This window comes from Oxyura jamaicensis, chromosome 8 (genome assembly GCF_011077185.1).
Source record: "Oxyura jamaicensis isolate SHBP4307 breed ruddy duck chromosome 8, BPBGC_Ojam_1.0, whole genome shotgun sequence".
Classification (NCBI taxonomy): Eukaryota; Metazoa; Chordata; class Aves; order Anseriformes; family Anatidae; genus Oxyura; species Oxyura jamaicensis.
In genome coordinates, this window is record NC_048900.1 from 10,025,779 (window position 1) to 10,040,410 (window position 14,632).

Consider the following 14,632-nt stretch of genomic DNA (forward strand, 5'->3'; position numbering starts at 1 on the left):
AGGCTTGTTTCAGTCAATCCAAAAGCTTTGTTCTTGTTTTGGTAGCTTCTGTACATATAAATTGTTTCTTAATTATTTTGTCTACTATTCTTGCATGGTATTTGGTATTCCGTTTTTTCTTCCTGTTGAAGTTAGTGCTTAGAAGGCTTTGCAGAGATTACTTGTTTGAATGAACCTCACCTTTCTATTTTTAGCTCAAATAGGATATTTAATTCCCATGAGCATAGAAGCCTTTTGTACAGTCTTAGCAGTGGAAAGCTCAATTTTTCTATTTCAGCTGTGATACATGGAAGGAGCTAGCAACAAACAATGATGAAGTTGGTGAGCAAGGGTAAGGATGGCAATGGAAATACATACACCATGCTTCCAACAGGCTAAGCTCTATTAACAAAGAGAAGGGGCATCTGGCCTTGACCTGACGTGAGTTTGAGTAGTAACAGGCAAAACTGAACTTTGTTATGTGCTTGTTAATGTTTTTGTCTCTGAAAGCACCCTCCTTGTCCAAAAGTAGTTTCCTGTGCCCTGCTGGGGTACAGGAGCTTCCTGCTGGCTCCTAGGCCAATGACAAAACCCCCCTGTTGTTGGCAGAAATTTTTAGTGCGTCACTTTGTGGGCCTCAGGAGTAAACAGAGGATGGCATGGGGCAACAGGGGTCTCAAACCAGAGACAGCCTGACTCCTGCAGAGAGGGACTTTCCTTTCGTAGTGGGTGTGCTCATAACTAATTGTGGCAGAGAGTTCGGCACTGTTTTCTGAAAAGTGAAGACTTTGTTCGTAGTTATTTGGCTAAGTGACATGTGTCTTTACTCTCTTGTCATAAAACCATTGTTCTGAGGAAAAAAAATAATCTCAAACTAGATTACAGTAAACCAGTGTGGTAATAATTAAGGTAGTGTAATGGGTATTTTTTGTGTGTTGCCAACACTCTTTCTCATCTGGGTTACATGCTCAGCTTGTTTTCCTTTATGGTTTGCAGGCCTTGGATTGGACCCAAAGGACTGTAAAGTGAGGCTGTTCCTGTGTATGTCTTTCCTGTTGTCTCCAAACCCCTGTAAAATTCACCTCTTCACATGTTGGTTTGATTTGTCCCAAAATTGCAGTGTATGTTGCGGTAGTTGATTGTGTCTTAGCGTGACAGCACGTGTGGTTACACTGTCATCCGACTGAATCTGGGATATCCAAGCCCATTTACTGGTTCATCTAGTACATCTGAAATTGGTTAAGGTTTGTTATATATTCCAGCATATGCAGAGATTGGGAATAATAAAAAAAAAACAAACCTGTGTTTCATGTGATATGGTGGAAAAGCTGAACAGGTAGAGAACAGGGACACCAGTAGCATTCCTGCTGGGAGTTTAGGTTCCTGCATATTGAGTGAAATATTTCATGATGGAAAGTAATGGCAGGGGATAAATACATTCTTGTCACATTTAATGGCATTCCTACTGGGCTTTGTGGTGTCACAAAGGCTGTGGTGTTTGTATCTTTCTATAGTAACTCTCTAGAATCATTTTTCTTCCCCAGTTGCCCCCAGGGAAAATTGCTTTGTTCAGGAAACAAATATGGTTACTGAGCATTTTCTGAATCTTTTGTCCAGAGCTTAACATTTTCTTCCACTGTTGAAGTGGACAAGCAGTCTCCAAGTAACCTTGGAGGAGTTTACTGCTGGTGGGTGCAGTGCCCTTAACTTTGTTCTGGTGTGTTCACCAGCTTCGCACATCCACAGCTACTTTATCTCAAGTCTTTATATTCCTTAGCTACATTGTTACATGTGTGCGTTAAATGGTAGTTTGAAAAACAGATACGAGTTCTCAATATTTTTTAAGGAATCCATTTATGTGCCTGTATCAAACCTAACCGTAGAAGAATGTGCTAAAGACCTGCTCAAAAAAGCAAACAACAACAACAAAGGGTCTTAAACGTGCTTTGAAGAAAGTACAGGAAAAAATGTTGGGTAAAATGAATGCAACTAGCATACATACAGGCTTATGAGATTTTCTTATCCATAGACAAAGATAATTTGTCTTTGAGTGGAACTTTTGAGAAACTGTTATTAAAAATTGACAAGTGATTTTCGCTTTATCAATGCGGATTAATGGGAGAGATGGGGAAGAGAAGATGTGGCTGTACTGCAGTTGTACGTGGAGGTGTCTAAGGCAGTTGTAATGGCACTAGTTCAGGTAGCAGAAGCCACCTGGCTGCAGAAACACAGAGTTCAAATGATGATGGTTTATCTTTTCTTTTTTTTTTAAAAAAAAAAAGATCCATTTTTTGTGTAGTGTTACTCAAATCTGTTATTTCTAGCTTGCTTTCAACAGTGCCCAGGCTATCCTAGTTAACTTGCACATCTTAAAAGGTGAGTTTACATTTTAATATCAACAGCGAATTACATTTTAATATCAAATGTAGCATTTCATTCAAATAGACCAAAAAAAAAAAAAAAGCCACCTAAACAAATACAGCCCTGTTAGTCAGGAGTATTTTAATGACAAAACAGTCTCATTTATTTTGCTCTTTAGCCTCTGAACAGCAACTGACTAGAAAAGAAGCATGACTGTTATACAAATGCGTTAAGCATACATTGTGTTGCAGTGAAACCAAGGAGCTTATCATGGGATTCTCTCGGGCCATTAGGCAAATCCAGGTTACCAGAATCAGGAAAAGGGAAGCAATCAGTTTGAACTCCAGCTTTATAAATTTTTCCTTTTATTGAGGTCTTTGACAGTAGGGCACAAGATGTAAGGATATGTTTGGCCTGTTGTTGTATTACAGGAAAATATTAAGAAAAGAATTTTGAAGTAGGTGATTTCCATTGCACGTAACTCTCATACGAGAGAGAGAAAATAAAATGAGGGTTAACTTTCAGCAGTACTTGCAAATACTTTATCCTGGAGTGAGAGCACGCACATGCATGGAGCAGAATACCTAATACTGATGCAAATGAAATACTGTTGCACACTGTGTGTGTCATGGACATCTTAGGACCACAGTTCTACTTTGCTGCTTGGCCCAATTGTTTTAAGAGGCTTTGAATGAAATTTTTTCTTCAACAGCTTTTTCTTAGTTAACAGCTCCCCAGATCGGCACCAAAAGCCAGAACAAGTGGAGGATAATGACATTCTCTTTTTGTATTAACATCTTCTAGATCTGCGTGTGTGTGGTCAGTTCAGAAGGCAGAGTATTGGTCTGTGCACTGGAGAATGCAAGGCCACCTCCAGGATGCAGAAGTATATGGGATATCTGCTGAATCCTTCCTACTTTACTTCCATGGATAATGCTCTTGTTACAATCTCTTTCAGAAACTGAACAACATCTGTACCAAAACCCTCATATTTTTTGGTTTGCTCACAGGAGGATGATCTATAACCTCATTGCTCTGCTGGCTAGAAATTCTCTCCTAAATTCCAGTCTTTTCTTACAGATGGTTTGCATCCACTTGGGTTTTGTACCAGCTTTATCCGTTTGTATCCAGAAGACTCCTGATCACCTTCTTTGCTTGCCTGACAACTGTAAAGAGTCCCTCACATTCTTTCTGAGCTTTCGTAGCTGCTGCTTCCCTGGTCTTAAACGCAATCTTCTGCTTGGCACCTGGGAAGATAATTCTTTAGAGAGGACCTGATGCAATATTTCTACTGTTTGGACAGTCTAGTCCAGGAAGGTGTTGTTCAACTAGCTCTCCTTCTGAATGCCCTTAAGTATCACCTGCCTGTCATAGGATTGTTAATTTTTGCCATTTTGAACAGTCATAAACAGTACCTGACAGTCATAAACAGCACACGGCCAACTGTAGAATTCACTTGCTCTGTGAAAACAATCTGCTGGATTTGTGTTTTGGGGCTTTCTCTCCTTTGGTTGTCCCTCCCTGCCCTTAGTGCCCGTGCCCTGCAGCATGTGTTGGGGACGTGATGGAAGCACAGTGTGCAGATGATGGTCCTAGAATCCCAGGTGCTAATTTGTGGCCTGTAGGGATGATCAGAGTGAATGAGCTGTTTAATTGATCCAAGTTAATTTCTATGGGACCTATAACAAGCTGACTATAAAAGCATTTCAGCTGCAGCTCATTTTCTTCAAGGTAAACTCATACTTGGATTTATGGAGCAGAGAGAAGAGAATATTTTGAAGGTGGGTTTAGTGCTGGAGGTGCCCAAGAGGGAAACTATGTCCCTCCTTAGTCATGGTGTTTGGGGCTATCTAGATCAGAGTTAAAAATTAGAATGGAGAAGAGAAGATGAATGGGAATATGATTTTATGAAGTCTTGCAGGATTCTGGGTATAGATTGATTGGAAAAAAATAGGTTATTTCTTGTGGTGACTTACATATGTTCGAGTCTGTGGGCTGGTGTAGCTATAGCAATAATTCTCCTTTGAGAGGAGGGACATTGGCATATGGAGTAAGAAAGAATAGCTGTTTTCCCAAATCCTGGCAATCACTGAGTGCCAAGTTCAGGAAGCAGTTTTGTATACATGGGAGTGAATTCTGGTTACTTGTACTAAGTGTGGGAAATGCCTTCAGAAGTGCATGTAAACTGTTTATTTCAGGGGAGGACAATTAAATTCTGTCTTACAAGACAGATATAAACCTATAGCATTGGTGGCTTGAGTTTATTTAGTATAATTACTATGTAATTCTGCAACCTGAATAAGAGATGAAATTATTAGAATACTCTAAATTTTCTTCTGGATTCCTTTCTCATTGCTTTAAGCATCTAACCAAGTGTATTTGCTCTCATTTTTGTTAACAGAGGCAGAATGCAGCTCCTTTGACTTAACTTTTAGATATACCTAAGTCTTTGAGTCCATAGAGTATAGAGCAACTGCACTCTTAACTTATTGTTAGGTAGGCATGAACCTGAATTGTTCAATCTGTTTTGATGGTAGAGTAACTTCTTTTCTGTAGCTTATGCAGTTGGTCCAAAATGGACCTAAACTGAACTCTTAACCAATTCAAGTAATGTTGCTTTCAGGTCCAGTATTGTTTTAGAGGTGATAAATAGTAATTCCTTCACTTCCTGCTGTTCCAACACCTATTATGAAAGTAATCTATTCTGATTATAAAGAACCAGACACTATCAATTGCAATCATATGTGATTATAAAGGATGAGTAAATGCCTATTGATGAGGAAAAGAAAGGAAAAAAGAAATAATGTGCACCAAGGGTTGGGGAGTGGGGGGCTGTCCTTGTTTTCTTTGAGAAAAATGCTTGTTTTTTTCACTTCAGGCTTGGATATTAAAGGCTCTGCTGAGAGTATGGGAGTGAAATGGACCTGGGCAGTAAAATGAACATTTACGTGTGGATCATTTAGTTATTCTTCCTTCCACGTGCTTGGAGGGTGGTGAGACCCCGAGCCACTGCCATGGAATCCAGCAGTAGAGCTCTAGAAATCACCAGGTTTGGTGTGGTGTCAGCTCCATCCACAACTGCAGGCAATTGAGCTCTAGAAGTTAAGCCTAGCCCCACTTTGATCTTAAGTCAAGGTGTGAGGAGGCGCTGCCACTTACCAAACTGTTTCCTCTGTTCCTTTGCTTGTTTCATGTTCAATGTGCTGAATCACACCTTGCCAGTGCAACTGATCCCTGGACTCTAGTTAGATTACTGAATGTGAATTTTGGCCTATTTAGAGGAAATTGAGCATGAGTCACATCGGAGAGTTCCTGAAATGAGAAGTGGAGATAAGATTTTCTGTCTCTTGGGGTTTTGCTCCAGACAGAGTGGAGACTCTCTTAGGAAGCCTGAGAAATTCCAGCTTCTTTTGTAGCAGTTGTATTACCTGCCTTATTCACACTTAATGAGACAGAGGCTGAGGGATGAGTATGTCTTTGGAAATTATCTTTTCCCATCAAGACCTCAGGGAAAACTTGTGCATTATACCTTTTGTCTCTGAATTCTTAAAGAATTAGTGTTTCAAGCTCCTGTCCAAACAGGAAGCACCTTCAGTACTGGCCCCAGAACTCCTTTTCCCTTCAGGGCTGGCTACAGCTCTTATTCTTCCTCTTCTACAGAATGTTGCTGTGGGTAAAATTGGACTTTTTTCTGTGACTTCAAAATTTCAGGTTTTACAGCTCTTTGCCACAGGAGAAATATCTGCTTTACAAACTATTTTGACTTAAATACTTATCAGACTTTTTCATATTTGAATGACAGATATGCCTACTTTAGAGAGATGGAACTGGGTTACTCACAGAGGTATTTAATTGTTTTTGTCTGACATAAAAGATTCACTATTTTTTTAAAGAACTAGTGATTTAGAAATGTGTAAATGCAGTTGTAATCTTTTAATATAGGCAAAGAGCCATTCTTTAAACAAAATATGGCAAACATTTGTCTCTATGTATACACACATGTATACACTCAGGTTATCTAACAACTTACCATATCCCGTATTTGTCTTCTTTTTGTTATTCTAGCAAGTTCAATTAAGAATGTTAATCATTTATAATTTCTCATTGCCTCCCATTTCCATAAGCTATTGATAAAGATACAAAATTTTCCCAAACCAAGACTTAAATCTCCAAAGGAAAGCTGGTCTCTACAAAGAACTGCTCTAGCACTTCATGGCTTTAGCATTTAGAAAAAATTCCTTTAAAACTTTATCACTGCAAATCAATCCAGCCACTACTTGTTATATACCAAGTGGACATAAAGAAACATACATTGCATTCCTCCATTTTTATTTTTTATTTTTGGCTGGAGGTGTTACAATGGTTAACTCTCTTCAGTTTTTACAGGTAGGCCATATTTCCTGAACATGTGTTACTGGAACTGCAATGCATTCAGAAGATTAGATCACTTGCAATACGCTCGCAATTCAAGCGAGCAAGCATATGCATGTGTTTTCAGGGAAGCAAGCAAAATGAGGATGTCTGTAAGAAATAAAATCAGTAAATTATTCAAACAAAGTTTTAACATTATAGGGCAGGGTATCAGGAGAGTATGAGATGGTCATCAATTCTGTTCTAAAAAAGAATAAATAAATCTTTGCTCATGTCATAAATGTATCAGCTGTCTTGCTCAGGATTTGATTGTATGTTAGATGCCTGTACCTTCTTAAAACTGCAGTTTGGAAGATCAGGTGCAATACACCAGTTAAGATTTGGCAATGGCAGATTGGATGGAGTAATTGCAATATTTGTCTTAAAACGTTCTTGTTGTTACATACCAGACTAGCATTTCCTGTTTCTAAAAATGACAACAAATTGTTAAGTTTGTTTTATGTTGTTTGTGAGCTGTTATAACAGCTAGTTCTTTTTCTGCAATGTTCCTGTCTAGCCAGTGATTTCTGAGTTTGCTCCTATTTTTTTTAAATAGTGTTTTGTTTTTTTTCTATTGAGTTTCCTCATTTTATTCAGATCATGCCTCTAATTTATCAAATCATCCTGAAGTCTACGTTGGTCCTTTGGAACCCTTGCAATTTCTCAAAGCTCGGTGTCTGCAAAATTTGAGTATTTCAGATGATTTTTTGCAATCCAGGTCACGTTAGGTCAAGTTAAGTTCAGCATAAGCCCTTGCACAGCTCATCTGTACAGTCTTGAGACTGACAGTGATATTTGAAAAACTGCCCTTCAAGTAGTGGTTAAATGCCTTGCATGCTCATTTTATGATTAATTTCAGCTAGCCCTATTTCACTTGCTTGTAAGCATGTCTCCTGGGACAGTATTAAGTGTTGTGATTACAGCAATACATAGCACACTGCTTGTTTTTGTTTTGTAGCCTTGAACTACAAACAAAACCAGGTAGCTGTCAAGAAAACTGATATGATTGATTTATTATCGGTGGATCTTAGTATCCTTTTGCTGATTTTTTTTTTTTTTTTTTCAGTTTTCTTTAATATTTCTCCAGTGAAGTTCTAGTATCTTTCTAGGTGTGGAGAACCTGGCTTGTAATTATCTTCTAGGTGTAGAGAGGCAATATTTGCTTGTCACCAGCCATCTGACACCTTTCCACGTACTCTAAGGTAATTACTGAGGGTTTGGAGAAAATTTTGTTGGATCCTTGACACTAATTTGATTGCACACAACAAATGTAGAGTCTTCACTCCAGTCTTGCCATACTCTGACCTGTTCTCGAGTATCTGCTAACCTTTCTCTGTACAGAAAGAAATGACATTTGGTGTGTCTTCTGTCAATGGCTCTCTTCAAATAGCAGACCTGAACGGTTTTAGTTACTCTTCTTCCTAATATGTGTACATACCCTTTCCTTGACTTTTGACCCATACTGGGTTATCAGCTAAGCTTTCCTACTAGAAAATCAGTTGTCATTAGATAATCCTTGATAGACATTTCTATCTGTAGTAGAGAAGAGGTGATCTGGAGTATTCCCCTTCACTTTGAGGAAGCTAGGCTTTCACTTGTGGAAATGAAGGTCTGGTATGTATAAGAACAATGAGCACTGAGTGTTGAGCATTCTTTTAGGATGAGTTGGGAGCAGACAACTTCATCCAGCTCAGTGCAGTACAAGAAGTGAAGTTTTTTATTGTGTTCTCAAATCAATTGCCAAAGGAAAAAAAAAATGCAAGTGTGAAATAATGATAAAAAAATAATTCTGTAACATAGAAACCAGTTAAGGGACAGGATGGATGGCATTTCTAGCTTGAATACCTGCAGTTTAAACTAGACAACTGTGTCAGAGGTACGTTTTTGCTGAAACACCTGTGTATCTTAGGATTCAATATGATCTTAGCTCACAGGAATCCCAGTCTTCCCAAACAACAATGGAGTTTAAGTTTTTAAGTACCTTTAACTTTAATGAGACTTAAACCTCTGAGCTGTGTGCCTTTAAATGTTTTTCATGCTTTTTATTTCTGAAAACTTTGTTTGTATTCATCTTCCACTACATTAAAAGGAGATTAAAAAAATAATCAGTGGATGGCAGAATTCCCTGGGAAAAACCAAAAAGAGCCCCAAGTCAGTGATGCACAGTGAAACGCTGCCAACAAAAAGAAGCAGTCTTTTTTTAGGCTGGAGTTTTTACAGACGTATTGCTTTTAGGCTTGCGTTGTTTTTTTTTTGTCTTTATCTGCTGAAGACATGCAGTCCCAGACAGTCCTTGTGAAGGAAGACTATTGTAAACTGTGAAACCCTCTCTTCCTTCCCCCGGAGATTCCACTGGTAAAGCGGTTCTGATACAGTTTCTTCAGCTCAACTTCAGAGCCTCTGCCAGGGGAAGGATGAGCATTTACCAGTAGGAAGCTTGTAATACAGTTTGAAAAAGTGAATCTCCAGGAAGAGGTGAATTTTTTTTTCCCTCTTCTGGCTCTGGAGGGGATAGGAACTTCTCTGGAATTGTCTACGATTCTTCTGTGTCTACATCTATAGCACCTGATTAATATTTTAGGAGAAGAAAATAGCTGTTCTATCAAAACTTATTATCATTAATATAGTAGTATTAGGATAACACAAACCCCATGGAGTTTTGCCCTGCTGTGTGATATACTGTACAGATGCATTAAAAGTACCAGTCTGTTAGAGTTTACAGTCTGAAGAGCACTGACAGACAGGTTGGCAGACAAGAGGTGTTTTCATTCCCAATTTCCAGATGAGCAGCCGAGGCTAAAGAAATCAGTTCTGACCTGATGCTAAATGTAAGTCTCTGGAAGTCTGGTTGTTATAAGAATCTGGCCCAGGCCTGAGGTCACAGAATGTGGCTGTACAATAGACAGGAGTTAACCTCAACTTTTCAGGTTGCTTGGTGGCATGTCTGATTCTAGCTTTGCTAGTTCACACCTGCATCTCCCTGCAAATATTCAGTATGCTCTCTTTAATTCTCACTCTACTGGTAGGTGATTTTTGACAGGCTTTCAAGGACTTCATTGTGATGTCTAGGAAACTCGTATTTTAGTACGAACTGGTGCTATTTTAGTGTTCTCTTTCCTTTGCCTTCTCTTAATAGGCAGAGATTTATCAAGCTATGGGTGTTCAAAAATGTTTAACTTTTTCAACAAAAGGAAAAGCCAGTTCTTGAAACTGCTTTATGCCTTTACCTGACCTACCTGTTCTGCTGTAATGTTTATCATCGCCAGCTCCAGGTGGAATAGAGTGCTGGTAGATGGCAGCTGGTATTGAAAGGCATATCCTAACATAACTCACTTAGAAATAGGTTGATATATTTCCATTCTTAGGGCACTTGTTATGCTGAATTTAAGGAGACTGTGCTATGCCTTGTCCTAGTTTTGAGGAAAAGATCTGCTGAAGTAGGTGTGCTTCTTATAGATAACCTACATGCCTACCTACCCTAGAAGATAGATCCAGTTAGATAATGGAGCCCATTTTGTGTCCTGTGGTCTGGCAGCGTGATGTGCAGGGGATCTGCCACTCACTTCATTCTGGAAATACAGGTTGAGCCTCCAAAATATGTATTTCAACCGGTACTTTATAAACTGTAACCAGATAGGAAGTAGGTGATGCCCTGTGTCCTATTGCTGATGGTGCTTGGTGAGACCTTTCAGTGTTGAGCCTCGCTAAACCTTACCCTACGGCTAAATCTTTGTGCCTGGAGCACTAATTTGGCAACCAGGCCATCTGATGGAGTACAAGTGGACCTCCTGTAACAAGGAGGGGTCAGAAAGATTCTTAGGTGAGGACAGTCGAGATTAGTGTTGTACGTAGTGTGGGAAGTCTCTGGCCTTGTCACCTATGTGGCATACATGTGAAGGCGTGCAGGAGGATGGTGGAGTGGTGCAGCTGGAAGGCTATTGTATGAGGACTTAGTGATCCTTGTGCTTGCTGCCTTCTCAGGTGCACTGAGTCACCTGTGACTGCTTACCAACCAGCAAGGGCAGTGTCTGTGACTACTCAGGTGTGTGCCTCATGCCATGGATGCTGTGTGACTGCATTACGCAGCGGTGTAATTAATCAGTGTATCCACAGTCAATGTGCATGAATTCAGTATATGACTAGCGTATTGTCTTGTCCTCCCAAAATATGGCATGCACCTGGTCAGGAATTGTAGCTCTGGTGAGATGAGGATATCGGAGCATGTTGTCTGAGGTCAAAGTGAAGTCTGCCTTCTGAGCCTGACCATTATTAGCAACTGGATTTATATTGTGAACAAGACCCTGTATGACCACTAGTAAATCTAGAGTTGGTGAACTTCACCACGGATGGGAACTTTGCACAGCATGCTGTGATCCACAAGGAAGGGCTTGCCCAGTGCTGCAATTTTAATCTTTTACTCAAACTAGTTAACCAGTTTTTGATGTCAGTGCCTTTTTTACTGAGATTCCCAAAGAGCTGGTACTTCTTGGGTGCAAAACTTCATAGGAGAAAAGTTGGAATCTGCTTACTCATGCAGCAAACTCTTCTTGCTCTTTCCTGATATCCTGGAATTGTGTGTTTCTGTCAGTAAAACTGTAATCCAGCACTTGGCAGCTTGTCAGCACAGCTAGTCTTTGTGGGAGGGTTGATTGGCAAGGGGAAACATCAAGCTTAGTTTGTAAGGATGTGATCCTGGGGTTTTCCGAGAATTTTTTTTCCATGCGGGATTTCCCGTACCATGAAGGACAGGCTGGCTGAGAGAATAAAAGGCAGTAGTAAAGGCAAGGGGTACAGAGTCTGGATGCTTTGAGTTGAATCTTCAAGTCCGTATTCAGCAGTTTAGCTAACTAATATTCAGCAGTCCCTGCTAAGTATTAGAGGACTTCTACAGCGCCTGACCAATACAACTACACCTGTGAGTATAAATGAAGTGTTTTATTATATTTCATTGCTCAGCTAGAGGAAGACTGGATAGGTAGAATTCTGTAAGTTTTTAAAAAGCTATTTAAAAACTATCTTGACATGAAGAACTGTTTTAGATGATTGATCTCCCAAGAATTGCAGTCTTATTTAATTCTTTAGAATGATTGTTTAATTGTAGAAGAGATTAAGTGGATGATATTTTATATTAAATAGTAAAAAAGCAGTGTATGTTCTATTACAAATGTGTTCCTTTGATCTTTCACAGCCCTCTGCATAAAAGACAAACTCAGAAACATGACTTGCTTGTGGTTCCTATCTCTTCTTGCTTATGGTAAGTCTGAAGAAAACGAGATGGGTGGTAATGTCAGTGGGCTTGGGTTTAAGCTCAGAATTTTGAATGTGACCTAATTAGCTTAAGGCTAGATTCCTATAGAAAGCAGTAGCTGTAATGGCACGTTACCCCGCTTACCTGTCAAAGGTGTAATTGGCTTCTATGATTTACTATGAAGTCTGCAGAGCTTTGTGTGATCAGACAGTTTCACAGGCTGAAGTTGCTATGCTTGTTGGTGACATACCTGTTTTGAAGCTTGCTCATGAATCCTTTATAAGATAATTGCTGCTAACTTCATGCAGTTTCGGATATTGACAAACGTGCAGTATTTGTAGAACTTTATGGATCCTATTCTAGACAAGGAGGGGGAAAAGTCCAATAGCAACTTTTTGCCATCTTTTTGTTCCAGGGCTTACAATGCTGGAGGGGGTGAACTGTTGGACATACATTTATTCAAATGAAAACATGACCTATGATAAAGCAGAGCAGTGGTGCAAAAAGTTTCCGAACTTGGTTGCCGTTCAGAGTAAGAGTGAAAACGACTATCTCAATGAAACCTTACCCTTCAATCCGGGTTACTACTGGATTGGAATCAGAAAAATTAATAATATATGGACCTGGGTAGGAACAAACGAACCACTGAGAGAAGAAAACTGGGCTACGGGTGAGCCAAATGGCAACGGAAAAAATGAGGAGTGTGTTGAAATCTACATCAAAAGAGGGATGGATGGTGGCAAATGGAATGATGAGAAGTGTGACAAAATGAAGGTCGCCTTGTGCTATATAGGTATGGTATCAGAAAGTCCTTTTCAGTGAGCTCCTGTGGAGATGAGATAGTGGGATGGGTTGTTTAACCTGGCCTTACATATGAACTACCTGACCCTGTAAACACCAGTACATTTATCATTACAGAGCTGAGGTTGACCTTATTCTAAGAGCTGGATTTATCTCACCTACCTTCTAGCTCCCAGAATATCATGCAACTTTGCTAAGGGAGTTACTAGACCCTCTCCATAATCAGTGGAGAGAAACAGGCTCTCCCAGAAGATGACTGATCCTACTCTGAAGTAGGTGACTGAGCTAGATGAGAATTGTCCTTTTGGAGGCATCTGTCTCTCTCTGCTAACTACAGAACACTGGTTTAGATTTGTATAGAGATGGCTAACGATAGATCAAAAAATAAATCTAAGTGAAATATCTGCCAAATCAGAGCTGTGGTGAGTTAATGAAGGATGTCTCTGAGGATTTCTGCCTACCCCATAGTATATTGTTCCTTTTGCATTTCAGTTATTGCTAATAACTGAGAACAAGTGGTCATGGAGCTTCCAGATGGTGGAATCTTTCCCTGTGAGCTAGTTTGTCAAAGCTATTGATTCCTGAAATGATTCTGTGAAATGACAGGATAGCCTTATGTAGCAAAATTCCCTGTCTTTCTTTTTGCTGTACAAAGTGCTTGTTTAGTTCCAGTAAGATAAATGAAGCACCAGCCAAGTTTCAGTAGTGGCCATTGCTGATTTGATTGACTTTTTTTTATTTTTTCAGCTTCTTGCAACGAGTCTACCTGCAATGGCAATGGGAAATGCAACGAGGTTATTAACAATTACACCTGTGATTGTAACCCTGGATTCTATGGGAGGAATTGTGAACTTGGTAAGATTGCTTCATCCTTCTTTCCAGCTGGGGAGATGGTCATGCTAGCTAGTGCTCAGTTTGTCTGGCTTGATTTGCCTCGTTAGCCAAAGAGAGTGACTGCGTACCTTGTGCTTCTTTGAAGTTAAGACTTGTGGTGAGGTACCCAGATTTGATTATGGGAATCTTGAGTGCAACCATTCATTGGAGAGCTCTGGCTATAACTTGTCATGCACAGTTCGGTGTGAAAAAGGCTATGAGCTGACTAAATTGGAATCAGGACACTGTAATTTTTATGGGGACTGGTCTGCCCCTCTTCCATCGTGAAAAGGTGACCTTATAACATAGTGATAGATGGGATCTCCACATCATCCACAGCTCTGTAGACTCCAGTGTTGCTCTGTTAGTGGATACATACTGACATTCTGGCCCACTGCTATAATTCTCTGGTGAAGATGCTATTGTATTGCAGCACACAGGTCTCCCTCATCCTGAAGAGATAAAATGGCCATGGCCAATGTCCCAGTCCTGGTTTAGACTACAGTGTAGGGAAAACCTTTTCTGCCTTTAAGGGGAGAACAGGGAACGGAGGTGATCTTGTCTGACTGTTCACAACAGGCCAAGTACTCCTGACTAGCTGTTTTTTGAGGTGTTCAGCGTACAGTAAGCTATTGTTAGAAGCAAGTAAAAGCATCATACATCACCAAGCAGCAGTCAAACTGGGAAAACTTTTGAGAGTAACTAGCTGCTGTCATGAGCTGCAGATGAATTTACAGCCTTACCTTAAAACAGTCAGTCTTCCATTTTGAGATCTTTCCACTCCTATCTACTTTCTGAAATGGCAGGATAGTAAGTGTCCTTTCTAAAGCTGCTTCTGTGAGTGGATATGTTGCTAAGCTTCAGGAAAGTAAAAACACTTCAGTTTCTTCCAGACTAATGCCTGTGCTGTCTTTTATGCTTTCAGCTGTGACCTGCCCTGCCTTAACACCCATTGATCAT

The 14,632-nt window shown here is 39.9% G+C and overlaps 1 protein-coding gene across 1 annotated transcript; it reads left to right on the top strand.

Moving 5' to 3' along the window:
• Nucleotides 1–1,034: 1,034 nt before the first annotated feature.
• On the top strand, nt 1,035–14,629 carry SELL (selectin L; the record flags this gene model as incomplete). Its single annotated transcript, XM_035333369.1, has 7 exons — nt 1,035–1,223; nt 1,599–1,667; nt 11,495–11,665; nt 11,939–12,004; nt 12,414–12,791; nt 13,547–13,654; nt 14,598–14,629. Coding segments are annotated over exons 4-7 (555 nt in total), but the record flags the coding sequence as incomplete, so codon positions are not given.
• Between the last annotated feature and the right edge of the window lie 3 nt (nt 14,630–14,632).